The sequence below is a fragment of the Calliopsis andreniformis genome, chromosome 10 (genome assembly GCF_051401765.1).
Source record: "Calliopsis andreniformis isolate RMS-2024a chromosome 10, iyCalAndr_principal, whole genome shotgun sequence".
NCBI lineage: Eukaryota > Metazoa > Arthropoda > Insecta > Hymenoptera > Andrenidae > Calliopsis > Calliopsis andreniformis.
The window spans coordinates 19,429,943-19,457,632 of record NC_135071.1 but is presented as its reverse complement, the minus strand read 5'-3'; the positions used below and the strand labels follow the sequence as shown (position 1 = coordinate 19,457,632).

Genomic DNA, 27,690 nt, shown 5'->3' with positions numbered 1-27,690 from the left:
AATTATCCAATAGAGCAAATCAGATATGCTTGGAAAGTTAAAATAATTATGAAGATACACTTTACACATATGATAGAACAATTATTATCCAACATTTAAACTAGTTACAATGTTTGGAATAGAATATACTCAGAACTATGATTTTACATATAAAAAGTCTTAAAGTATATATTACAACCTTAATTGGGCATGAATTCGATAATTAGCAACATTTAAATTTTTCTTATGCACTTTACTAAAGACTAGACAAAACTGTCTTAAAGGGTTTCTTTACTTTATTCTTTCTTTAAGATGGTATCCAATCATCAAAACCTGAGATGTTTATTTTAAAGTTTAATACGTAATACTTTCACTATTTTCATTGAAAATAATTAAAAAATTACATTTTTTTAAAGAAATAAAAATCTTCAGAAATGCTGCACACAAATAATAAAATATTCACCTTTCTGTGCGTATTGATTTCTTTTTGTTTATGTCACGTAATATTACAATAATTAATTCTAATTATACGTATCATTAAAAACTAAATTACAAATAATGCTAATGCTGTTTAAAAAAAGGTGAATGATAATTGTGATTATAATATTATTGTAATAATTTTTGGTAACTTTACAATGTTAATCATTAAAAGTTACATGTATTTTTATGTCTCTATTAGCAATGTATATCAATATAAATATTCCATAATGGTAGCTCATGTTGCAATTTTATTATCATCCAGTGCCTTTTGGCGTAACTTCCTGTTTCGTTCTTTAATTTGAACGCCATTATCTAATGGTATTATGAAATATCGTTATGACCCGCGCAATAATCCTCCAAAACTATTTAAAATAGTTTGGAAGTAAAAACGATTAATTGCCAGTAGAAACTAAAAAATATAAAATCAGATACATTAATCTAAATAAGATTCCATATTTATTTCTAGATACTTTCGTCAGATTAATTTTATTGTTTAGTGTTTAATTATAGAATCAAACTTAATATACTTAATAATATCACAATAAAATTAATTGTGCTTGTAGTATCATACTGTTAAGTAACTTCTATTGAATCACAGATGAAAATTATAAAGTACAGATGAGGTATATGATCATACATGTTGTTACAGATAACATAAAAGTAATGATACTAAATTTTATAGATAATAATCTTCATTATTTTTTTGTGAAAAAGACGATCATGTTAAGATAGTCCTTTCTAGGAAATACCAAAAAAATTATATGTAGCTCACTACATATAAGTTTCTACTGGCAACTTTCTTAAAAGATATGAATGGGCATGTAAATTAGTACACAATAGTATTGTATATATCTTAAAAAATGAATAAATGAAATGCAAGTAAAAAGGCACTATATTTGGGTATGAGAAACAATTAGGTATTTAGGCCTCCCTAATTTTTTTTCTTTACCACTTCCAATAAATCACAGATTTTTTACTAATGAAGTTACGCCTCCTTGATCAAACAAGTTCCGTTTTATTATGCGTGTAAAGTCTTATTTCTTTGATATTAAACAAATGTACGTAAAAAAAAGACAATGTAAATTATAAATACTCATTCTCAAATCAGTTTCAATGGTATTCAATAGCATATTGGAAGCATAAAGTAATATTTTAGCCATATGTCACTTTATAAACTAGAATGGAAACATTATGCTATGAACGATGAAATGTCCTTTCATTATTAACAATATTTGACTAGTTGTGGGAGAAATTATTAATTGGCAAGACAATATTTAATTGTTCCACACATAGCACTTCATGCCACGTTTTGAAAGATGTCGAATACATTTCATTATTTTACTTTATGTTATTTAAAAGGACCGATGCTGTATTGTATTGACTGTTGAGGATGACATTCATTTAACAATCATTGCATTAAACAGGTGTTTCATGATCAGTCTCTTCAATTCTTCCCAATCTCCATGCATTTGGATCCGCTGCTGCTGTAATGCAATAGTGTAACAAATTTTTAACTTATTTTGTACTCAACCTGCATTTAAATATTTGAAATAATTATAGAATTTTAGACTGACGGTATATTTTTACATAATTATAGTATATTCTACCACAATACATATGTATAGTGTGCAATACATCCGTACATATATAAACATATATAAAGAAAGGCAAGGGGAAAAAGAATTATGTGAACTTTCAGAAACGACAATCAAGAAAAAAGGAAATAAATATACATAAGGATAGTGTATTACTACCAGAACTTGTATTTTATTTAGATGGGATTAATTGTATTCACAATTTTGACAAATGAAAGTATAGTTCTACTTAATAAACTTTTGATTTAATGACAATTAATATACATTTAATATACACTTTACAAAGTCTGATAGCAATCTTATGTCTCATATAATAACATAAACAACAATAAAAAACAAAAGTATACAGGTAACTCACCTGAATACAACAACCAGAAGTAAATAACAAATGAAGTTACCAGATGATATGTATATAACTTATGGATCCATTGTAGAAACATAACATATATATCACGTACAAATTTGTGCTAAGCAATCGCACATACTGTGTCACAGGGATATTATAAGGAAGACTGAACATTGTTGTGTTGCACAGGATCTAAAGCAAGTGTACGTGGGTAATTCATATGATGCAAAGTGTTGTTCAGCACTTCTTGAGTAGTATACAGCAGCGGCATTCTCTCTTCTATCCAAAGCAAAATAAAAATATTGATGCACATTACAAAGAATATATGTTACATTAAATTTGTAAATGTGTACTATTAATACCATCACTAATCTCCGAGCACATGCACTAATTATCATGCAACAAAGAATTCTAAAATATACTTTTTATCTTTCAATTAATTGTGCTTTGTTGCACTGAACATTGAATTTAAACAATAAAAAGAGTTCAGATGGTACTTATAGTTTATATAGTTTTCAGTAATTGCATTATTGCATATTAGCTTGTTTCTCATACCTTCTAAGAATTATATTGAGAAGTATAAAATTATGTACAAGTGAAATTGTGCATTTTTAAATATTATATAAAATAAGTATAATACATGCTCATGCATAAGTACAAATTACAATAAAATTTCATAATTGTCCTGTACATTAGTGATATACAAATTTTAAACTAATTAATTATTTTTAAAACCACAATTCAAGAAATCCTTTTACAAATACAAATTATTTAATATGTACAAGAATAACATGTATAAACAATGTGAAACTTTAATAATATAAATAATGTAGTATGTTATACTCTTACTGTGAATCATGTATACATATTAATATATGTATAAGTAAACATATTATAGTATTAGTGTAAGATCTTCCATACATTTTTATTATAAAAAATGGTTAATTCAGTACTACTTACCTTGAAGTTGACGACTGATGAGAGCAGTAATACCTTGACTGTCACCAGTCTTTTTTACAACAAAAAGTTTTGTGTCAGGATCATTTTCTAAGGCGCCAATACCACCTAAACTAATTACTTGTCCATTTTGTTGTTGACTGCTAGCAGCCATTGTTTCGCTGACCTGAAATTATTGTATTTATATAGTGATTATATTCAGTCAATTTTTTAATATTTCTTGAACATTTTATACAAAAATTTTTTAACAATACACACCTGCATCAATTTTTTTACTACATCTCTTCCCAAAATATGATCAAACACTGCCTGCAGAAATTGATCACTAATTATGCTTAATTTTAATTTGTCTCTATGCCATAGTAATATTCTTGATTCCTCCATGGCTGTTATTGATACCTATAAAAATATATGGTTACTTAAAATTCGTCTAGATTTGAGGCATATTTGAGATAAAAAATTCAGTAGAATCATGAGGAACATTAGAAGAAATATACATAATTCTAAAAGTAATAGACAAACCTGAAAGTATTCATCCGTGGATACACCAAACCATTCTGGAGAATCCAGGAACTGATGTGGGAAGACAATATGTAATGCTTTTCCATTTTGTGATACTACTAATCTGAAAAAATGTATACAAAATAATAAAATCTAATCTTTTGTTTTAAAGATTCAGTAAAATACATTTCGCAGCAAAATTGAAGGGTCATTAATTTCGGGAGGAAAAATGGTCGACATTTGAGGTGTTATCATTTTATGAAAAAAAATCGTACAAGGCTCGTTCTAGTCTCTTTCGAAAGGGAAGGGATCCAGCTTTAATGTCCCACCTGGAGAAGTCGCGAAAAAAATTTATCAGGGTCCTGAGAGTCAGCTGAAGTTGGGAAACATTTGGGGAAAAACCACCCTCTCCCTCTCGGCGTGTCGTGAAGTGAAGAATTTTTTTCGGAGAAATTCAATGGAGGGATGTTAAAGTAGAGGCTTTGCCCTTTAGAATGAGACCAGGCTCGCCTCGTTGCGATTTTTTTTGACGGAGATACAGCAGCTCGAAGATTGATTACACTGTTCAACAAATTTTGACTTTTTTTCGATTTTGTAAACGTGAATAAACATTTCTTATAGATTTCGACGTGCTGATTACGAATCTGCAAACCGTTTTTTTCCAGAACGTACAGTTTTTGAAAAAATCAATTTTGAAAAAAATGACAAATTTTCAACTTTGGGATTTTTCTGTGCTTTTGCCGTAGTAGTTACTTAGTTGCTCTTCGCACGAAATGATTCTGTGGACTCTCCCGAATAAAATAATATAAATATTTATTAGATTATAAACATCGAAATAGGTTTAAATAACAATTAAAGTGAAAAGGACACCCAAAACGCACCCATTTTTGCTGATATTTTTCACTTTATTTCAAAAAGTAAGGGTCTAGGAGAAAATTTGAATATAACACGCGATAGAGCAAACCTTTCTACTAAGGAAAGCATCAAGCGAATGTTCAAAATTATTTTTGTTTTCAATATAGAAATAAAATAGTTTGGCGAAACGCGCGGCGGCGACAGTGGTACTCAATGACGGCGACGCGCGCCGGTGGACGCCTCGCCTATCGCCTGCCGTTCCGCGGACCCTATACGCATTGACGTCATTGAGTACCACTGTCGCCGCCGCGCGTTTCGCCAAACTATTTTATTTCTATATTGAAAACAAAAATAATTTTGAACATTCGCTTGATGCTTTCCTTAGTGGAAAGGTTTGCTCTACCGCGTAGTATAGTCAAATTTTTTCCTAGACCCTTACTTTTTGAAATAAAGTGAAAAATATCAGCAAAAATGGGTGCGTTTTGGGTGTCCTTTTCACTTTAATTGTTATTTAAACCTATTTCGATGTTTATAATCTAATAAATATTTATATTATTTTATTCGGGAGAGTCCACAGAATCATTTCGTGCAAAGAGCAACTAAGTAACTACTACGGCAAAAGCACAGAAAAATCCCAAAGTTGAAAATTTGTCATTTTTTTCAAAATTGATTTTTTCAAAAACTGTACGTTCTGGAAAATAACGGTTTACAGATTCGTAATCAGCACGTCGAAAGCTATAAGAAATGTTTATTCACACTTACAAAATCAGACCCCTGTTGAACAGTGTTATTTTTTCGGGCTCTGGATCACTTCACGATTCCGAGGCTGGTGGCTCACTTTTTACTCGGAGCGCGATAACTCGGCGAAAAAAAATCGCAGAACGCTCGTTCTGGTGTCTTTCGAGAGGGGAGGGATCCAACTTTGATACTATCCCGAAAGAAGTCGCGGAAAAAATTTATCGGGATCCTGAGAATCAGCTGAAGTTGGGAAACATTTGGGGAAAAACTACCCTCTCCCTCTCGGCGTGTCGTGAAGTGAAGAATTTTTTTCGGAGAAATTCAATTCAGGGGTGTTAAAGTAGAGGCTTTGCCCTTTAGAATGAGACCAGGCTCAGTGTCTTATGAATTTTTTTCGCGAAGTTACAACAGCCCAAATATCGACTATTTTTTGCCACAAAATAGTGATTCTTTAATTTGGCTGCGAAGTGTATTTACTAGATTTATGCTATAACAGCTTATGAAACTTGATGTTCTCCTGTAACATATCATAAACTTACTTTCCAGAAAGAACCAAAGACAAAGAATCAACTTTGGTCACTTTCTCTTGGGCATAAACTTCTTGATATTTCAACTGTCGTATAATCTTCATACAATTTAATACTTTTTTGAATTGATGACGTGATACTCTTAATGGCTGGAACACTGCTACATATACCTATATAGGAAAGAATGAATATGATGTATAAAATTGATATAAAATTGATTGAAATTTAGCTATTGCATTAATTAAAGAAAAGACTATAATCTTCAACTGTTTTTTATGTAAAAAGCATCATATAGGTTTTATATGGTAAAAATATTTTAATACATTCACTGCTTAGTGAACTGCAAGTTGCATTTACAAAAGATTTTATATAAAAGAAAGTATACTGTATAAAGAATTCTAGCATAATGCAAGTGCTATAGCCAAACACATAAGCAGTTTATAAGAGTTATTAAATTTCTAACATGTCTATCTAGAGGATCTAAGACAATAACACTAACTAAAATATATATCATACTACTAGTAATACTTATAGAAATAAACATGTGGTACAGTATTTAAAAAGCTTTAAAATTTGAGTCTTTCCATCTTAATCTTCTTAAGAAAACCGCTATCCATTGATCAACTTTAAATATTAGATTTGAATCATGTTAATATTTGAAACATGTTTACAAATCCTACATTTAAATGAGAATTCAATATGTGCAATATATATGAGCACTATTCTGTGACATCAAGTCAGAGAATAATTCATTTTACTGTTCTCTGAACTTACCTCTTCAACTTCCTTTGAGAACTTGATAGGCCTGAGCTTGTAAAGAAGCGTGCATACATGGACGAAGTTGATGGCAACAAATAGAGCATTCCAGAGAGCAGCATCCAGCCAACAAGCTATTGTCCAGCCCCACAAAGCAAGAAAGGCACAGCCCACGAGCAGAGTGCACCTTAAATAGAGTACACCATGTATGCCACTCGGTGCAAGGTGTGATAATAGAAAGAAGGCATTTGCTAATTGAAAGTAGATGTGGTTCACAGAAATTCCTTGATAGGGTTGGCAGGTAAGAACTCCGTACAGAAAAGTTGGAGGCACTATCGGCGAATGAGGAGAACCAGATCCTTGACTGACTACTGATAAACCAGTAGCTGCAAAATATATTTTTAAATATTAAATTTGATCGAATTTAAATATACTGATACCCATGGCAAAATAATAATTAAAACTACTTTAAAAAAAATTTAATAAAACACATGAATTCTTAGTAACACACTTCAAATGCACGTATATGAATATATACCTGCTTTATTATCTGTAGTCACATTCCTACATTCGTCGTCTTCATGATGTTTTGAAGTTGGTAGTGATACTTCTGATGTGACAGTATTGTGAGGAACATTAGACGCACCTGCATTTGTTAAACTGGCATCAATGCCAAAAAATGTCCAATATAAGAATGAAAGAAATAAGACATAAACACGCCAGCCTTCTCGGCTTCCTATAGGATCAAAACAGATCCACATCCCCGCATCACCACCAAGCTAAATCAATTTCGTCTTACTCTGCAACATTGAAACAAATATTTCTGAACTATAAAACACTGAAAGATGCAATGCACACATAACTCTGTTAGAACTGATATCAGAAAACATGTATCATACTTGTTCATAGAAGATGTTTAATTCAATATTATACACCACTCGTAAATATCCTGTCATTTGTTACATTTCTACTCTCAGCTAAAATTAGAGCTCAAAGACAAATACCATCTCGTAGATTTCAAATTAAGGAAGGGTATTTGCATTACCAATAGCTGCAGGAAGACTATGGAAACATCTGTAATATAAATTAAATAAGAGAACATGAATCCTGCTATTGTGTACAAAGAATGTGAATTTAGAAAACGTGTACAATCTATCATCGAACATCATTTACTACACTTCTAATTACAAAATGAATTTTGCATAAATTCATTTCAGGCTCTTTCACGTATAAGCAATCAAGGATATTGACGTACGTAATAAAGTATCGTATTGAAATCAATAAATAACTTACTCATGGAAAATTTGAAAAGATGAAAGCGTTCGCAAGGCATACAGATAAAAAAGCAAACTATAACGTCGAATAATTTGATAATCGAGATAAACTGAACTCGTATACGAAACAAACTTGCTTATCTAATGAACGTCAAACTAGCAGAAAGACGTTACTTTAGCAAGGACGAGCACAGGCAACGGTGAAGAACTGGGAACCAGAAGGGGGATAAAATAGGCCACGCGGCCCCTAATTTAGGGTTCGTTTGAAAATTTACTAACAAAAATTCAACTGCAACGAGATAGATTATAAGTTGGATTCCGGTTGTTAAGCAAAAATTAACTGTAAATTAAGTTATATATGGTGGGAAACATAACGGGATAGAATCTCGTATATTGAATTACAAACTTTCAACTGCGTTACGAATACGAATGATCTGCAATTTTATTAGTAATTAATTACAAATTCACCGTCAATAACATCGAACTTCAATTAAATTCTGCAAGTTCGATAGAAAAAAATGTAATTCAATTTTATCTAATATTCATTATGTATTCTTATTCCTATACGAATCACATTTTAATTTGAAACATTTTGTACGCATTTGAATTCGATCGTATACTTGAAAATAGCTTTGAATTGTATATATGTGTATGTTTGTATATACAGCACTACAGTAAACAAAAATTTTTTGAACTTCCTTTTTAGCTTACCTTTTTATTTAAGATTTACGGGATTACAATGGCAACGGAAAAGGATTTAATCAATGGTAATTATTAATTAGATAATTTAGATTCTGTCCACAGTTATTAAGCGAAAAGTCTTTAATTAATTCATTAGAATCATTTAAAAATAATTATTTTATTTCAATTTTGATATAATTACTATAAAATTCTTTAAAGAGAGCTTTTTCTAAGCTGTGATCAAGGAACTGTATACTTTTATGTTGAACCAAATCTTAATTGTTCTTTTCTACTTGTACAGTTTAAATAAAACTTTCTAATTGTATAATTAAACGATTTATCATTACAGCGGTGAGGGACTCACTTAAAGTTGATGGAAAATTAGGTTTTATAAAAGCTGAAATGCGTGCAGAAGTCATAAAATTATTAGATAGTTCTAATAAAGGAGATAAGGGAAAGATTCCTAAGCAGACACAGGACATTATGCTTTTAAATGAACTCATTAGAGAGTATTTAGATTGGATGGGATATAAATACAGCTCTACTGTATTTATCTCAGGTATAAGAGTCATAAACCATCATATACACTGAGCATAGTATGATATATTGCAGAATTTAATTTTTTAAAGTATGGCATTTTCATTTTAGAATGTGATTTATCGAAGCAACCTCTTGACAGATTTTTACTTGTGCAGAGTTTGGGTGTAAATGAAACTGATAGCAGTAAAAGTGTACCTTTACTTTGCAGTATGATAGAAACATTTAAAAACTTAAAAAATGCAAAGATATAAAATTACATTCAGATAATTTGGAAATAAGTATTACACAGATTTAAATGTGCACACACAAAATTACTCATGATGAAATAAATATTTTGCAATTAAATTGAAACTTATTTAAATATTAATTCTTTTTAGTATAAATATACAGTATTTTATATAATAAGCATAGAAATAAGTTAAAAGAATTTTGTCTTTTTATTTCATGACATCTTTTACATATTGACATTACATTATGAAAGTATAATATTGAGATATTAGAGATCTTAAATATAACTGCTGTTGCTTTCTAAAAGTATTGTACCAGATTTCTTAAAGATATAATCACCTACTGAACGCTATAATGTACATTAGTTATTGTAATGAATTTACTTACAATATTAGTGCTGAAATCAGAATGTATATAATTATGCAAAGATGTGAATATTTCAAAATCAGATATAACAATTTAAATGACATTTTATTCTCCTATTTATCATTTCATTAAATTTGTTTAATCCCAAAAGTGTTGTCCATTAAAGTAATGAATGAATAATGTCTGTTCAAAGAATCTTTGAACATTGTTAGAACATTACAAATACAAAATAAAATCTACTTTGTCTCACGTCAGATAACGATCTGGGTTTGGTGCATACAATTGTAAATAATTCTGATAGGGAATCTTATATTAATAAGCCTTCACAAAGAAAAGTATCTGTCAAAATCCTATCATTAAATAGTAAAGACACCTAACGATATCATTTATGTTTTGACTTCTTTTTCTTCTTTGCTTGTTTATTCCTACTCTTTGACTTCTTGGATTTCTTTTTATGTTTCTCCTCGTCACTACTCGTGTCCGATGAGTCTGAATAAGAATCTGAATCCGAGCTACTATCTTTTTTAGTAGACTTCTTCTTCTTGTGCTTCTTGTGTTTTTTCTTCTTTTTCTTGTGTGATTCGTCTGAGCTTTCGGTATCACTACTTGAACTATCTGAACTACTAGACGTATCCTCGCTAGTCGTGGATTTTGATCGTTTCTTAAAAGACTTAATGTCTAATTCCTTTTCCATGTCTTGTTCGTCAAGCTTAAGCTTTTTAGCAGGTAATGGCACTACTTTGCCATCTTCACCGTCTGACTCTGAATCTGATGCGCTATAATCAGGTTCAAAACTAGCTTCGTCAAGCATGCTACGTTTACGATCGGAGACAAGTCTAGGGTTCTTTCTTTGCTTCTTTGTCGATTCTACGACCGGAGGTTCAGGATTTTCGTAACTTATTTTATTTTCACTAGTGTCCAGTTTATCTTTCGAAGCAACATTTTCCTTGTGCTTCTGTTTTTTTTCCAAATTCTTCTCTTTATCTTTCTTATGCTTCTTCTCTTTCCTCTTCTTGTGCTCTTTGGATTTGCTTCTACTTCGATGCTCCTTTTTCCTTTTCTTGTCTTCTTTCGGTTTCTTCTCCCTTCTTCTATCATCTTCATCATCTCTACTTTTCAAGAGACTTACCTTTGGAATTTCATTTCTTTTAAACGTACAAGAGGATGGTGTCCTTCCTCTTCGTTCTCTGTCCCTCTCTTTCTCTCTGTCTTTATCCACCCTGTCTCCTTTAGACCTGAAATCTCCTCTAGAATCAATTCTTGGGTCTCTCTCCGACCTCATGTCATGTCGTTCACTTCTAAAATCGTTTCTATCTTTCGAACGATCACCACGATCTTTATTATCTCGTTTTCTATCATCAAGAAATACCTTACGTTCATTTCCTGGCAACAGTGACGAATCAACGCGTCTATCTAGAAGTGGTGAAATTCTCTTGTCTCTGCTACTTCTAGGAGATCGACTTCTTGATTGATTTTCACTTTTCGTTTCGCGTCTCTCTAAGAAACTTTTAATAGGACTGATTTTTCTTTCTTTATTTTCTTCCACCTTTTCGCCAAGTCTTTCCTTAGCAGAAAGCCTCGTAGGCGAATACGTTTCTGGAACTGGTTTAAATTTGGTTCTATCTAATTTGGCCTTTTTCAATGGTTCCGTAATTTCAACATTTCTTTCATTACGCCCAACATTTATAGTGACGTTTACACTTTTCCTCGGTTCCCTGTTAGCTTCAGGTTCAAGTACTTTGGGCTCTGGATTTTGGTACAACACCTTTCTACTCTCACTAATCTTTTTAATTTCAATAGGTCTAATGGCATTAATGGCTTTCTGAAAGATTGCATTTTCAGCGCGTTTCAGAACTTCCGATGTAACTACTTTCGTCGACTTGTGTTCATCCAGTTGTATCTTCTCTAGAGGAGACTCACATACTTCGTCTGATTTTTCTATCGTATCATCCCTTTCCCACTTAGAAAGTTCAGGCAGTGGGGCTAAGAATTCATCTTTTTTTGGAGACTTTTCTTCCAACAGAGTAGGTTTATCTTCTGTTTCTTTTTCGGAAAGTAAGGAATACTTTTCTGTGATCACAGTATTTATTTCTGTATCATCTAATCCACTATAAAGACTATCAATAGGTTTGATGTCTGACTTTAACTCTGGAATTGGCTTGAAATTAGGATTAGGGGGATTTGTTCCGAACTCGGTATGATCAATTCTTTCAGGACTGGTCTCATTGAATTCTGGAGGTTCTGGGTTCATGGCTAAAGATTTATCTTCAAATTCTTCTTTACTTGATTCTTGTATAGTAGTCTCGGGAGGGATACACTCTATCCTGCTATCAATATTTTCATCTTCACTGCTAGGTTTTGTGATATCAGGTTTCGTCGGTGATATAGCTTCCTGTTTAGTTTCTACTGCCAAATTCTCATGTTCTGTAGACTTAATGGGTTCATCTTTTGCAATCTCTTTCTGCCCTGATTTCTTTTCCTTTTTCTTCTTCTTCTTCTTTTCTTTCTCTTCATCCTTCTTCTTCTTCTTCTCCTTAATCTTCTTCTCTTTCTTCTTCTCCTCACCCTTTTCGTCATGATCTTTCTCCTTCTTCTTTATACGTTCAGGAGATACATCTTTTATGTCTGTTCTAGATTTCTGTGAGTAAGGTGTCAAACTTTTCCTACTCTTCTTTCTTTCTACAGAACGTCTTTCATACCGATCATGCCTGTCTCTGTCTTTTTCAGCTTCATATTCTCGTTCACGTCTATCTTTCTCGCGAGTACGACTTTTATCGTCTTGTCTATGGCGGTCCCTTTCATCTCTGTAACTAAAATAATAGTTAAAAAGTGTTAAAATATATATTACTACTTTCTTATGCGACGAGAAAATAGTATGATTCGGCTTGCCACAGAATTAAAAAACAGAATTGCTTCTTAAGATCAATTTAAGTGATGGAAGATATCAAAGGAAGTACATACCGATCTTTTTCATAATCCTTCTTTTCAAGGTGTCTATCGTCGTCTCGTCGGTCACGAGTATGCCTATCATCTCGTTCCTTTTCTTTCTCCCTCCTATCACGTTCATCTTTTTCACGTGTCCTATCTTCATGATCTCTGGATAATGGTTGTCTATCGCGTTCTTCACGATCCCTATTTAACACTCTTCGATCTCTATCGTCTCTTTCTCGCAGACGGTCATCGCGTTCGCGACCCCTAAATGAAACAATAGTTTTTGCGTAATTTAGACAATTTAGCAAAAGGGAAAAGGTTTCAAATTGTCACTGAAATTGTTCCATTACCTATCTTCTCTTAGGGATAATCTATCTCGTTCTTCGGTATCATGATCCTTAAGAGAATGATCACGATCTTCTTGATCTCTTAATATACGTCGATCACGATCATCACGCAGAGATCTATCGGAATGCTCTACACCTGGTGGTGAAAGATCATAGTAACCTTCTGTTCCTGGAGGTGCAACATCATCAAATCGTTTGTGAGAGGTATCTCTCAAAGGGCTACCAAAACGTTGTGTCGAAGGTCCAGGATATCTGTTGACAGAAAATTCATAAAGGAACGTTTACATATTTATTCAGTTTCTATTCAAAATATTATTTAAGTATTAAATTATTTTTCAATTTAAAATAAAATTAAAAATTGTTACATTTTTTATTTTATAGATTTATAGTGAAGCTATTATAATTATTACAATTCTTATTTGTAGATTCCTATCTTTTTTAAAACTTTTGTTTAATAAAACTACTCGTTAAGATATATTATTACTGATTAATTATGTAAATCAAGACGTTACAATTGTTTCAGATGTAAAAAAATTTAATGATTTCCTTACTGAAGAATTTCCGTGGTAAATTCAAACCTTTTGTATAAAAATTGCACTAAAGCTGAAAAGGTAAAATCACCTAATACCAAATATATTAAATTTATAGTCTTGTTATATCATAAAAACAAAAAATAAATAAATCAACATTTATAACTTTAATTATATCTTGAATACAATGAAAATATGTATTCATATTGATTCTACTTTATAGTATTACATAACAAATTTACTCACCACAAATGCTACCAAGCCATATAAATACTACTAAATTAATGAATATAGTATACAATACATTTCTAAATTTTAATCAATTTTTTAATTATTTTGTGAGGCAAACATTTTGTAATCACTTTTTACTTCAGCCACTGAAAATAGACAAAAGTAAATGTATTATGTTACGTTACAAATGTTGATTTGGCCCTGAATTCACCTGATTCAGAAACCATGCAGATCTGTCAACCAGCTGGCTTGCTTCCACAATCTCCAAACAGGTCCACGCTGTATACTTTATCCTTGCTTCTGTCTTCTTTCACTTTTGGTTATTTGTATATTTCATAACGTAATATCATTATGTACATGTATAAACAATATCTTATATGCATGTAAACGATAAAATTATTCATTTAACAACATAAATATAATAACAAATTAAAAAAAGGAATGTTAACAAAGATGTCCGTATTATTTTCGGAGTATTGCCTTATATCGCGTATACAAAATTACATTTTGTGCACGTAATACAATATACCGGGATATTAAAGAAAATATAATATTAAGAAATACAGTATTAAAATACCTAGTCTGCAATAAACAAGAATAAAACTCAATATTTATATAGATCTTGAACCACAGACATAATTTAATTTATCATATTATGAACCTAGTTTAGTAAAACTGATATTATAGCTTGAGTTCATAATTTTCAATCCATTTAACACATATAATAATTACTTGTATGTAAAATCTATATCTTCCTTTCGTTAAAAATGTAGATGTTAATGACATAGAGAATTCTTATACGTATCCATAGAAATTATGGAATATTTTGATGAATTTCTCCTAATTTCAATCAATTTTGTAAATATATCACAGCATTCTGAACAGCATAAGACACCATGTCCATTTCGCACTTCCTCCATTATTACTAGAGCACCAGTAGTTTGCTAATAGTAAGTAATGTAACTTACTACTTTTTTAAACTACTTTTCTCTAAAAAATTGTCTTAAATTTGCCTATTTTAATATATTTACATAGACTGATTATAGTTATTATAGAATCATTGAAACTAATTTTTCAGTTTGTTCATTTATGCCATTAAAAAAGTAATTTTATAATCAGATTCTATAGTGTTAATCAGCTATGTAAATAAATCTGATAAAAATTATTACAGGTACTGTATTAAGTAATTCGAAATTATATCAGTTTTCTAAATTACGCTATTGCAAACTGAAGCATTTAACATAGTGTAATTCAATAACAATCACAGAATTTATATCGAATAACATTCAATTAAAAAGGATTACAATAAAAATTGTAATAGCTTATCACAGTTCAGAAAGTAACAATGAGATTAAATTACATATATTTATATTAGGCCTTTTCAATTAAATGTTTTCCAATTTACATAGAAAACCTGCAGTAATAGATTAGTAAACAGTATATATTATTTTACTGTATGTTTTAATTGTACTTGCATCGTTAACTGCAAGTACTTTTTGGTGCTAATTTAATCCTTGCTCGTCATTTTTTATATCATTATAATGAACAGCTGCTACATGTACAAAAAAAAGTACGATAAAAGAATACAACAGAAAATATATGTACATACTATGTGCGTAAGTCACGCATCCGTTCACACACACTTCTGTCACTTTTCATCAAATGCATAGATCAATTTTCGAATAGTTAGAGAAGTATTGATATGTACTTTTTAGCATTATGAAATTTGTTTCTACTCTTTAAACTGAACAATCTGAGCTTTTAATATCTTCAGCATCTCTGAGATCAATTTTGATGTTGTACCAATAACTTGATAAATTCTTCAATTGAATAACAAACAAAATAACAACTGCAGTTTGTTTAATAGTGTATCTACAAAATAATCCTCAAGTTCACAGCCTATAATTAAAGTTAATTGTGTATCACGTATTTGATCACAGTCATAATTCTACATAGTATTACTCTAACAGTACGTTATATCAAAATATAATATCATTAATAAGTAAATAATTGAATAATTGATCGAAGTGCAGAGCTTCAATAATTTTTCATATTAGCCCACAGTAAAAAAATATCACAGCACACTATTATTACTATATCACTCTTACTAATTGTAAGATAAAAAATTTGAATAGTTGTATAAATCAGTTATTGTTCATTCATACCTGCAAAACCTGCTTATCAAAATTTCATTTCTATCATCGCATGTATCAACTACTTTTATACAACTATTTATGTGCACGCGCGCGCACGTATTCTGTGTATTTCATACATCCAACCAGAAAATATCTTACACTCTAACACAATTTGATTAATTATAGAGCTGAAAGAAACGCATAGATCCAATAATACGATATGTTACTACTAATGCACTCATTTTAAAGTGTAAAATACTTTTTAGTCGACTGTACTACACATGTAGAGATGTATGTATATGAATGCTATTGTATACACATATATACAAAGTATATATACATATACATATGCATAGAAATATTTTGAGAATCATGTCTGCACACATATCTTCGTTAAATATCATAAAATTATGATTTCGCTCTTGTTACATTCATCTTGATTCGGAAGCGGTCTTAACCCGGACAGCGACATAAGATACGGTAGACTGTCTGCTTAGCGTGTACATGAATTAAAGTACTATTGAGGCGGAAATACCTGTTGTAGGAATCATAATAGTCTTTCCTGTCCGTAGGTGGAGGTCCCAATGACATAAGTGGCGGTGGGTGACCACCAGTGACTAGATGTGGCAGCAAAGGTGGTATATTATGTTGAATCGGTTGGTTCCTTATTGGATATCTCGGTACTGGTCTGTCTCTAGGTGGTATATCACGCTCTCGATCCCTGAATTGATAATCATGCGCTGGTGAATCGTTATAGTAACTACTATATCCTTCTCTAGGTTCGCGTGATCTCGGACGTTCTCTGTCACGATCTCTCTCCCTTTGGAATCTAGAAACAAGTGTAGTTACGATTTCTGTCTCTACGAAGTAGGAGGAAACAATTTATTCGATTATACATCAAGTATTAAAAGCTGAATTATATGAGAACTGTTACCTTGGAGGTGATCTAGCTGGTGACCGATATCTAGAAACTATTTCTCTATCACGATCACGATCACGATCACGATCACGGTCACGGTCGCGATCACGATCTCGATCACGATCACGATCACGATCCCTATCACGTTCTCTGTCTCGATCTCGATCTCGATCTCGATCGCGATCTCGGTCTCGATCTCTTTCTCTATCCCTTTCTCTGTCTCTGTCTCGGTCTCTATCTCGTGATAGGGATAGTCTAGGAGATTGACTACGTGAATAAGATCTGGATCTGCAACGAAAATAGATGCAGCATATTTGTGGCATGTTCATCGTAAATATTGGCGCTTGAATAGTAGAGAGAATTTTACTTACCTACTAATTGAAAAGCTTCCACTTCTCGATCTACGTTTTGGCGTACGACTTCGCGCTCGAAGAGGCAAAGGCGATCTTGAAGATCTTCTCTTTGAAGGAGGACTTCGAGATCGACTTAAACGAGCTGGAAATGGTGATCTGCGACCAAAAGAGCGTGATCTAGATCTACTGTAGCTACGAGATCTCGACCGTGTTCTACTCCTTCTTCTGTGTTTCCCCAGCCTTCTATCTCGTTCATCTTTTTCTCTGAGCATTCTTTCAAAAGCTTCTAACGGGTCATCGATTATACTGAAAAATAATAATGGTATATACAGAATTCTGTAGATCATTTAAGTAATTAAACATAATAATCTAGTGAAATAAATTAACTTACCCAGGTGGATTGCCATTATGAATATTTCTACTTAATCCTGGTGGTGGTGGTTGTATTCCTCGATAACCAACTGAAGAAACACATTAGTCACATTGAATTATTAAAACTGTTCACATTTAAATGGTTAATATACTACTTACTATGATGTAAACCCCTCATTGGTCGTGGTGGTCCATTATAATTCCGAGGGGGTTGGGATGGTCTGTATCCTTGCTGTTGATAAGGTGGTCTCTCATATCGTGGAGGCCCATAGTGTGATCCTTGTTGATGGGAATACATAGGTATCCTATGACTCATATATGGGTCTGGTAATAGAGGTGGATTGTGTGGTGGTACATTAGGCGGGGGTTGATTATAACTTGGCGGTGGGATACGGTCTTCTCCTGGTGGGAAAGGTAGAAGGGGTGGTTGATTGCCTGAAGATGGTACATGTAAATGCGGTTCGTCAACCTGAAATTGTTATGGTCTATTAGTTGCTGATAAATAATTAAGAGATTATGTTAAATATTTGTGGAATCAAATGAACTTAATCTTAGGACTTTAAACGAGAAAATTTGTCAAATAAATGTGTCACACATACTGTTGGTGTGCCTGGGCGATCTTCAGTTGATCTACGCATAGCATTATCATAATGCATATTAGGTGGATAATGTGCATCGTCATGTGGTAGCCCTTGATAATTTTTCGACGGTGGCGGATTCATTAAATGTGGCATTGGAGCTCCTTGTGGACTATAATCGCTATGTTGAGAGTGTCTAGGAGATAGGGACCGCCTCCGACTTAATGGCCGTAAATTTTCTATTCTACGACCACGCTCTCCGCTTCTAGAGCATAACGAAGAAATTAATTTCAATATCGCAATCACTGTAAGGCGATCATTATTCTCATTTTATGTATATATGCCTTTACCTATCCCGATGACCATCTCTACTGAAACTTCGTCTGCGTTCTCTCGGTTGTCTTTCTCCCAAATATTCATTTTCACGTTCTTTTTTCTCACGACTTGGTGGATCGCTTCTTTCTCTGTCTCTTTCTGGCGAACTTCCAATTGCAGGAATTGGAAGTAATGGTTCTGTCCCTGGAGGTGGTGGTACTTCTGTTTCTTCATCTGTTGTTAACTTTGTTACAGTATCATTTTGCAAGTCAGATTCTGATGTCGATTCAGGAAGAGCTATTAAAAATATATAAAAAAGATATTTTAGCAATGTATCTTCGAAAAATTTAATTTTTAGCTAAAGCTAAAGACTTACTTGTTTGTTGTTGCGGAACTGCAGTAGGGAATTGTTGTGGAGTAGGTTCAAAAGTTGTTGGCTGTGATTCTGTGTATTCTTGAGAAGGTGTACTCGTAGTACTAGGGGCTTGGACAGGTTTAGTTTGACCTGATGTTTGATTTGTAGTTTGTTCAGTTTTTTGTTGTTCCACTTGTGCTGCAGATGGCCTACTTGCTTGTGTAGGTTGTCTGTATGTCTGTCTTTTTGCATATCCAGTTTCATTTTTAAAATTCATTACAGCATTTCGTAGGAAACGATTCGGAATAAGCGTTTCCGGCGAAACGTCTTTTTCATTACAATCTGGACATTCGTGTTCCTCAGATTCTAACAAAAATGTACGAATACCTATCGCAAAATACATACATGAAAAACAAGTTTATGTTAGATTATAATAATTAATAGTACATCAAAATTAAAATAATTACATTCATCACAAAATGAATTTCCACAACATGGTATCATTACAGCATCGGTTAACAGATCTTTACAAATATTGCATAATAAATCCTCTGGAATTTCTGGTTTTTCTACAGCAGGTTCTGGGTCTTGGGAAAATGGTGGTCGTTCCTTTTTGCCTTCTTTATATGCTTGACTATGTAAATAAAAAATTTTAAAAAACATTAATATTTTAAGTTTTAGTTCTTTAATTCTACTAGTAGTGTTTTATTATAGAACTCACTGATCAATGGCTGGAACAGCATATTGTCCTGTAGGGGTCATCATAGCACCAGGAACTCGTGGTCCCTCTACAGGAACCATGAAGCTTCTTGGAATACCTGTACTTTTCTTAATTTCTATAGGTTCTTGATTTGTTCCAAGTGGACAATTTTTTATCCAGTGACCAGGTTGATGACATTTGTAACAACGATAATTTGCAGGCACATCACCAGTTTGATTAGCTCCACGTATCTTCATATAGCTATTAAAAAAGAAATTTTTTACAAAGGGAAAAAAGTAGTTTTTTAAACAGAAAACTTGAACAAAAAATACAAAATAAATTTTATTTGCTAATTTGCATACTTTGATGGATCATAATCTTGCGTTGATTGAGTCATCATTGCTCGAATTTTGTCTTCTTCAGAACCATCAAGCCTAGTAAGATCAACAGCACGACCCAAATTGGTTTCGTCTTTTAAATTACTAAACGAAGGAGCTTCATTTCTATCCCAAGATCGTTTTTGTTGTACTGTTAATGGAACTCTAGCAACAATAAGGCTAGTATTTTTTGCAATCAATGCATTATCATCAGTATAATCTGGAAAATTTATATTTATATTAGAACTATTCTGAAAAAAGTAAACAATTAATACCAGACAATAAAAGATTCTTAAATGATATTTGCCTTCTTTAGTTTGTGCATTTGTTATTTGTAAATCAAAGTCTGTATTTTTTCCTATACGTTTCTGATGAAAAATAGCCTTTTTTAAATCTGCTACAGAAATGTGCAATCCATCAAAGGACACAGTGTCATAGTCCAAAGTGGATTTAAATTTATAGTGTACAGACATCTTTGTTATTTATACGTCCTGAAAATAAATATTAAGTAATAAAATTATATACAATCACTTACAAAAATAATATTGAAACAACCATGAACACTCAAAAATTAAATTTATGTTCAGTAAATGTTATACAGCTCATGATACAGCTTTAGATGCCAATGGTTACATAAATCTGTTAATTAATTTTCACAACTACATTAATCTAAATGATTAATAAATGAAAAACTTATATCAGTATACAATTTTAAAGAATAGTGAAAGAAATATGTAAGTGAAATCAGGAATAAACTTAATAAATTCGAAAATTGAAAAATGATAAAAATTAAAATATGAATTATATATTTTTAAATGTTTACATCTATCAATTCTTTAAGCTTTTCAAACAATACAGAATGCATGTGCTAATATATATGTACACATTATATCGATACCAAAAAAAAAAAAAAAAAGAAAAAAAAACGAAAAAACTGTAGAGAGGTAATACATTTTTTCATCATAGTAGATTAGCCGAAGTAAACAGAGAATGAGACGCTGTGCATCATCTAATTAAGAACATTTCGAACATCTATACAGGGTTAGAATAGTGTGTTAAAGAATAAAAGTAAATGAAAGTAAGGATGAAACGAAGTAGAAATTACTACTCACTGCAAAATGAGTGAATTCAAATGATGCAAGTGATATACGTATTTTTCTGAAGATCATACAAATATGATTTCCAACTTCTGACATGTTGCAAGGAATAATGAATTCTTATGATATCTCGTAAATCTCGAAACCGTCACATATCTAACCTGTACGCATATACCTGGGACTAACTCTGATAAAATCACGACATTACGAACAAAACACTACGACTATATGCAACATACATATAGCGTACACTGAAAAACACTAAGTGACTATAACTTAACCATGTATAATTGAGAATTGAGATGAAGCAGATTCAGATTATAGATGGCACAATCAATAGCACATAAGTATCGTTTCCTGCTTTTAAAAACAGTTCATGCAACTATCCTAATTTACTATACTTTTCTTATTGTATGTGGAAAGACTTATCGCGCAGTTAATATTGATGTGTTTCTAATGCTATATCAAATGAATGAAGTGAATTATTCGGGATTTATTTTATTATTTCTTTCGTACTGTAGAATTAGCAAAACACAAAACTATTTCGAATACACAACTGCTTCACACCAACCAATTACGTTGCTGAAGATCTAGGGAAATATATTTAATTGTACTATTGGTACAAGTTATTCACTAAAAATAACACGTAAAAATGATACCTGTTTTAACTTAAATTTTCCAGTAATTTATATAAGAATTATGTGAATAAATGCTAACATTTATTGCACAAAATATTTAACTTCAAATTTCTAATATCAAAATTTACATATACATAATCTGATTAGATATGTATGCACATAAGAATAAAAGATATTCCAGTTAACATATCATCCCAATTGTTTTTGTTGTTTTCAATAATATTTACAAGAAACTTGTCGAAAAAAAAGTTATACAGTTTGAAGAGATGTATATTATAATGAAGACATTGTTTAGATCAAAGTAGAATTAAAAATAAAGTATTTCAACATCACTTGTTTTTAAATTGAAGTTTAACTTTATCAAATCTCGAAATTGATGGAATGGTGTACATAAGACATGACCTTTAAATGACCTTGAAAGAAAATCTTGAATTTTTTTAAATGAATCATTTATCATAGAAACTAATACGTAAAAGAGAAAATATTGATCGAAATTTTTGATCAATTGTTATCAAGTAATAAGCATAACATATACATATATAAACAATTATTGTAAAGATTATTATAAATGGGATTAATGAATATCATTTCACCTTATTTTTTTATGATATTTATTAAAAATTCGTTATAAGCAATAAAAATATACAATGTACGATTAAACCTACACGCACATACGCGACTTATATTTTGTGTATGTATGTATGTATACATATGACAGCAATTTTGCAGAAGTAATATATAAAACATTGTCATATAACTTTACATATCTATAAATTTCACCTAATGACAATAAAGTAGTTGTTGTTTCAAAAGTTACTATTAGAAAGCTGAAATTTTAGTATAGAATACACACATATAAATTGAAACTACAAATAAGAAATAAAAAATAGATAAAAATTGTAAACGAATTCTAAAAAAATTTATTTTTTGTAAAAATTAAAACTCTACTTCACAAAATTATTCAGAAGAAAATTCGTTGCTAAATTTTACATAGTTATTTGTAAAAGATAATCACATAATTTGGTTAATGTTGAATTTTTTTATTTTGATTTTTTGGAACTGTTAACTGTCGATTTCTAAGATATAATATGAATATTTACAAGAAATTGCAGAATATTCAATTTAGAAAAATAATGTTATCATTTACGTTAATATGGAAATCAATGTGCATTTTTGGAAAAATAGTTTTAATACTGTACTTCTTGTCATAAACTTATCAATGATTACTTGTATTAGTTTCAGATTACATGAAACAGTCGATTTAAGAATTTTGTAAGTCATGATTTTTTTAAGATTTTAACTAAACTGTTTCTTGTAATCAAATATTAATTATATAATTAAGTTATTATGAGATCATTAGTATAAAATAATTATTTAGATAAATTTGGAAACAAAAAACTTAAAATTGTACCATGAGCCTTATTTTAGAAGTTGACTTTCTGTATTTCTCATTAAGAAAATATTTATGAAACTATTATTGTAAATTTTTATTTTTAATTTTGTCATAACAGTAAAATATATAATAAAAATGCATATTCTGATGCATATTATTAAAATTATGCCAAATTTTTAATATAATTAGCATAATATATACACATTGTTTACAATAATAGTATTAATATTCTACCAATGGTTCAGTTATATTAAATAATAGAACTTATTCGCAATACATATCAAACTATTGTAAAAAGTCTGAAAAAATTATATTTATTGACATTACCAAACTCTTTCAATTGATCATTTTTTCTGTATCATTTATGTTACTATTAAAAAATCAAATCAATGTATGAGTTCTAAGAATTGTACATTTTTTATTATAAATATCTAATGTATTAGCACTCAAGTTCTACTTATATTTATCACTTGATTTTTTGCATTGTTACCAAACGTATCCCTTAGTACAATGCATTTACAATATTCAATCTGATTAGAAGTTATCACAATAAAAACAACCCTATGTACTTCTTAAGACTGTTTCTGAAATGCTAAAAAGCGAATGTGTTTAATAAAATACATTTCTGGTGTACAGTTTTTTTTTACATAAAGCTAACTCTTCGGTAAGCCTTCAGTCCGAACACAAATTTAAGCCCTTATTAAGTCACAAAAATAAATTAATAATATGTGTGCGTTTTCTGACTTCAAAATATGCATGTTTGCATAATTTGGATTATTTTCTATAAAATAAAATTTTATTATTTTATACTAACACAGAGGGACTTCTTTAGATATTACAATTAATCCTAGTAAGTTATTTAGTGTATCAATAAAGTTTTTCACACTGACATAATAATAAAAATTACAATCAGTGTAAAATCAAATAGCACAATACTAGAAAGTAGAAAGGTAATAAAATATTTGTCATATTTTTTGTAATCATGGTTTATGTAATATGTATTACATTGTATATTTTTTCATATCTTTGTAATGCACTGTAAGTTGTATGAAAATAATTAATAGATACATACATTATTTTATTGTTACAGATTTTTATATTATATGTAAAATAATTTCTTCATTACATAAAGAAAAGCTGCCATATTTTGATTTGCTTTTAAAACACAAATATTATATTGATCTCATCTATTTTAATTGCATTGTATTAAACTGCATAAAAAGATATTTGAGACATTACATTACATTAACACACAAGTTTATAAGTCCCTCTGTGTAAGTAATATTACAGCAACTTTTTAAATGATCAAAAGTGTCTGCTTTTATACTGTACTTCTGACAAGTACATGAGGGAAAAAATGACGATGGATATATTTAAACAAATTCTTAATAATCTAAAAGTACCACTGATTAATTGATAAAGTGAGCTTATGTGAATCTAAAAATCATTTGTAGTAATCAAAACTGTAATGTATGCATATATGTAGCATATTTTTACAAACGAAAATTAGTAACTCGCATATTTTTTAACGATATATTAATTATTATTAATTTTAGCAAATAATTTTTAATATTTTCGAAAGACATGGCACTATGTACATGTGTCTAATCAATGTTATTACTTTCAAAATATGTTAATCAAAAACTCATAATAATATTTACTTCTGTTTCTAAGTATGATTAAGACTTCATTGAATCTATTGAGATTAAAAAAGGACAAAAATATAAATAGGAACATAATTTAAATAAATCATATGTCTATTTAAAATATAGACTATGATCATAAATAACCAAATCTACTTCATACTAGTGTGTTCACATCAGTTTTAAGCAAAATTACATCATGTATTTTAACAATATATAGCTTGTGAGATAAATTTTTCAAGAATCATAATATAATATGAGATATATTATTTTTTACATTTGTTCCTTTTTTCTTTTAGTACCTTCAAAAAGTGTAAAATATTAATGCATTGAGAGTTTATGTACTCATACATATTGTATCACAAATTTAGATCATAGAAATTCTGTTTCCTAATGTATTCATAAACGAAATTCTTTAACAGAATTTTTCTACAACATTTTCATAAGAATAAATAAGCAATCTTTGTAAAGAAACTATTTTTATAAAGTGGATGTCAAAGAGCTTTAAATGATTTTATACAGAAGTTAAATATGAGGTGATAATACCTTGTTATGATGAAAATTTTTTTAGAATATGAATATTAAGCTTTCTCAATAGAAACATCTTTTCTGATATCATCTTTACTAATATTCTGGTTCATTTGATCATTTTCGTACTCCACAAAGTCATCGAATAAACTTGGCCATGCTTCTGTGTCATCGTAAGCGCCAAGATCGTCGCCAATACTTTCAGCAAAGTTCAAAAACATATTCCAAGTATCTCTCGGGATGCCCCGAACATGGTGACATTCCAGAAACTTGAGCCATCTTGATAAAAGAGGTGGCTCGCGTATTGTAAAGACAAGTTTCCATAAAACAATTGCCACATCAGCGGGTAATATTCTTTGACCAGAATTGACATCCAAGCCAAAACGGAATGTAAATCGATAAAGATCTTTGAATAAATTACTATTTATGGTTAACTCTTGAACAATTTCTGGCAATCTTGTTTGTATAGCAGGTATACTGTCTACTTTCATTGCTTTTAAGCCTATCACAAATTCTTGACGTGTAAATTGGCACATCTGTTCAGCATTCAATTTCCAAGCAAGTACAAGTACTTTGAATTCATCTGGTGAAAGTTGTAAATCATTGCAAAGTCTTTCTATACCATCAGCTAAAATTACGTCTTCATATGGATCCTGTAAATGTAGAGAGGACAAAATATGAGATAGAAAAATGTTTTAATCCTTGGCAAATAATACCTGGGTCTCAGTGGGCTCACAGAAACCAGAATAGTTAAGACTAGAATAAAATAAGAAGTTAAAATTTCACCTTATATTGGTCAAATAAAGCATTCAATTTACTCTCTGATGTCTCTCTTTGTTGCTTTGAATCAGATGTCACACTAAAACTGGATGATGTTCCAGATTTACCCAATGGTGGTAAACGTGCATAAAATCCTCTTGATAAACACAAATTACTTTGTATACTATGTACAGATCCACGATTATCAGATCCTACATTATTGAATGTTGATAACGTAGATATTGATTTTCTATTTCCATTTACATGTGTTTCAGGTGCTAAGGTCCCAGTTTGTTGGCAAGAACTTAGGAATAAATTCCTAAGTTCCATTGTTTCTGTGAACATAGCAATAGTACAATGGTACAATAGTTTAGAATTCAATTTATGGACCTAATAATTGAATAGTCTCTATTTTCCTTCTTGAATACAAGTCCTTAAAATTACTAAGCTTTCCTTTTAACAACCTTTATAAATGTAGGTTTAATAAGTCACCAATGTAACAATTACCGTCTTTATGTTCCAATGACATAGATTGATCAGTGGAAGTTGGTGAAAGAGGCACTTTAAAGCACGAAAAACAGTTTCCCATTGATGCTGCCCGTACTTAAAATCAAAGGCAATTATTCCATGCATCAGTAGTTTAATTCAGTCTTACATTGGCAGTGTTGATCAAAAGCTAAACAAAAAAAGGATCATTTTGCACTAAAAGTGACAAAATATTGAAACATAGAAATACATTAGAAAACATAACATGTTAAATTTTACATCACATTAACTAATATCTACAGACTAAGCAAAGCAATGGTATTATAAAAATGCTTCATATACATGTGTGAATCATACAATTACAATGTCGAAATTTCAGTCTTTAATAAAAGATATTTGAAAATTTTTAATCACGGAAAAGATATGCAATACTAAAAAATACTAAAAATGTTCTTTACCTTATCGTTAAGGCGGATTTTTGGTCTACTTGGGTCGCTATAACCCCAGTAGAGACCCACCGCGAAATATCTCGCTTTCCCCTCATTCAGAAATTTTCACGTAATATTTAGATCTCGATTTACTCTAATTAAAATCAGTAAAATGCCGCGACTCCAATCTTTTCCAGCATTTCTTTTACATAGGTCTCTGGTTGAATTTGTACTTGGCTGAATGCTACTGTCATTTGTAGCGACGTAACCTCACCAAATAATGCAATGACAGGTATTGCTCTCTGGATGAGCTATACATTTGTTTCAACTCGGTTGATGATACATCGGTGAAGACTTTGTTTAAAAAATCACAGCAAAAAACGTACGTGTGTTCTATGTATTTCAATAGATTAACGCGTAAAAACCTTTGCGCATCAAAGCAATAACGAAATCTTTTTCATAAGTTCAATATTGATACGCCATAAAAATAATAATCACTAGTGAGGGGTATGTGATATTCACCCTATACACAAGATTCTAAATTTCGTGGAGAAAAAGACATATCGTATTGATGCATCATTCATTTCTTTGGGATTAGTTTACGACTGTATATTGCACGTATAGTTCCTTTTTTTTTTTTATCACTAAACAGATAATAGTTAAACGTTTTATTTTATTCTTGTCAAGGTATATTTTTAAATGTTTTATTATTGGTTATCATAATTTAAATTTTATTCAAATATCTCTATAAT

The 27,690-nt window shown here is 30.7% G+C and overlaps 4 protein-coding genes across 8 annotated transcripts; 1 reads left to right on the top strand and 3 right to left on the bottom strand.

Annotated features, from left to right (window-relative positions):
- Positions 1-1,333: 1,333 nt before the first annotated feature.
- On the bottom strand, positions 1,334-8,216 carry LOC143184851 (popeye domain-containing protein 3). 5 transcript variants are annotated; one of them, XR_013002826.1, is made up of 10 exons: positions 8,028-8,213; positions 7,634-7,808; positions 7,273-7,534; positions 6,753-7,120; positions 5,991-6,148; positions 3,880-3,982; positions 3,616-3,756; positions 3,361-3,523; positions 2,413-2,679; positions 1,334-1,943 (listed from the first exon to the last, which is right to left on the bottom strand). XR_013002826.1 is itself a non-coding variant. In XM_076387372.1 (9 exons), exons 3-9 carry the CDS (start codon positions 7,493-7,495, stop codon positions 1,876-1,878), a joined length of 1,221 nt encoding a protein of 406 aa, XP_076243487.1. In that variant the 5' UTR covers positions 7,496-7,534; positions 7,634-7,808; positions 8,028-8,216; the 3' UTR covers positions 1,334-1,875. The 5 variants fall into 5 exon arrangements, 2 of the variants coding, with proteins under 2 accessions (XP_076243487.1, XP_076243486.1); XR_013002827.1 differs by having other exon boundaries at positions 1,334-1,940; XR_013002828.1 differs by lacking the exon at positions 7,634-7,808 and having other exon boundaries at positions 8,028-8,214.
- A 198-nt stretch (positions 8,217-8,414) lies between these two features.
- LOC143184786 (centrosomal protein 20) lies at positions 8,415-9,559 on the top strand. The gene is made up of 4 exons (XM_076387249.1): positions 8,415-8,528; positions 8,715-8,775; positions 9,039-9,248; positions 9,338-9,559. Exons 2-4 carry the CDS (start codon positions 8,748-8,750, stop codon positions 9,478-9,480), a joined length of 381 nt encoding a protein of 126 aa, XP_076243364.1. The 5' UTR covers positions 8,415-8,528; positions 8,715-8,747; the 3' UTR covers positions 9,481-9,559.
- A 104-nt stretch (positions 9,560-9,663) lies between these two features.
- Positions 9,664-21,406, bottom strand: LOC143184514 (uncharacterized). Its single transcript, XM_076386807.1, has 16 exons — positions 21,079-21,406; positions 20,274-20,457; positions 19,952-20,186; positions 19,611-19,850; positions 19,357-19,523; positions 18,911-19,276; positions 18,570-18,831; positions 18,241-18,484; positions 17,801-18,110; positions 17,661-17,730; positions 17,288-17,575; positions 16,932-17,204; positions 16,533-16,826; positions 13,105-13,353; positions 12,785-13,018; positions 9,664-12,633 (listed from the first exon to the last, which is right to left on the bottom strand). Exons 2-16 carry the CDS (start codon positions 20,437-20,439, stop codon positions 10,206-10,208), a joined length of 5,826 nt encoding a protein of 1,941 aa, XP_076242922.1. The 5' UTR covers positions 20,440-20,457; positions 21,079-21,406; the 3' UTR covers positions 9,664-10,205.
- A 3,771-nt stretch (positions 21,407-25,177) lies between these two features.
- Positions 25,178-27,138, bottom strand: Sccro3 (defective in cullin neddylation 1 domain containing SCCRO3). The gene is made up of 4 exons (XM_076387054.1): positions 26,969-27,138; positions 26,532-26,700; positions 26,052-26,359; positions 25,178-25,918 (listed from the first exon to the last, which is right to left on the bottom strand). The coding sequence occupies exons 2-4, from the start codon at positions 26,611-26,613 to the stop codon at positions 25,319-25,321; spliced, it is 990 nt and encodes a 329-aa protein (XP_076243169.1). The 5' UTR covers positions 26,614-26,700; positions 26,969-27,138; the 3' UTR covers positions 25,178-25,318.
- Between the last annotated feature and the right edge of the window lie 552 nt (positions 27,139-27,690).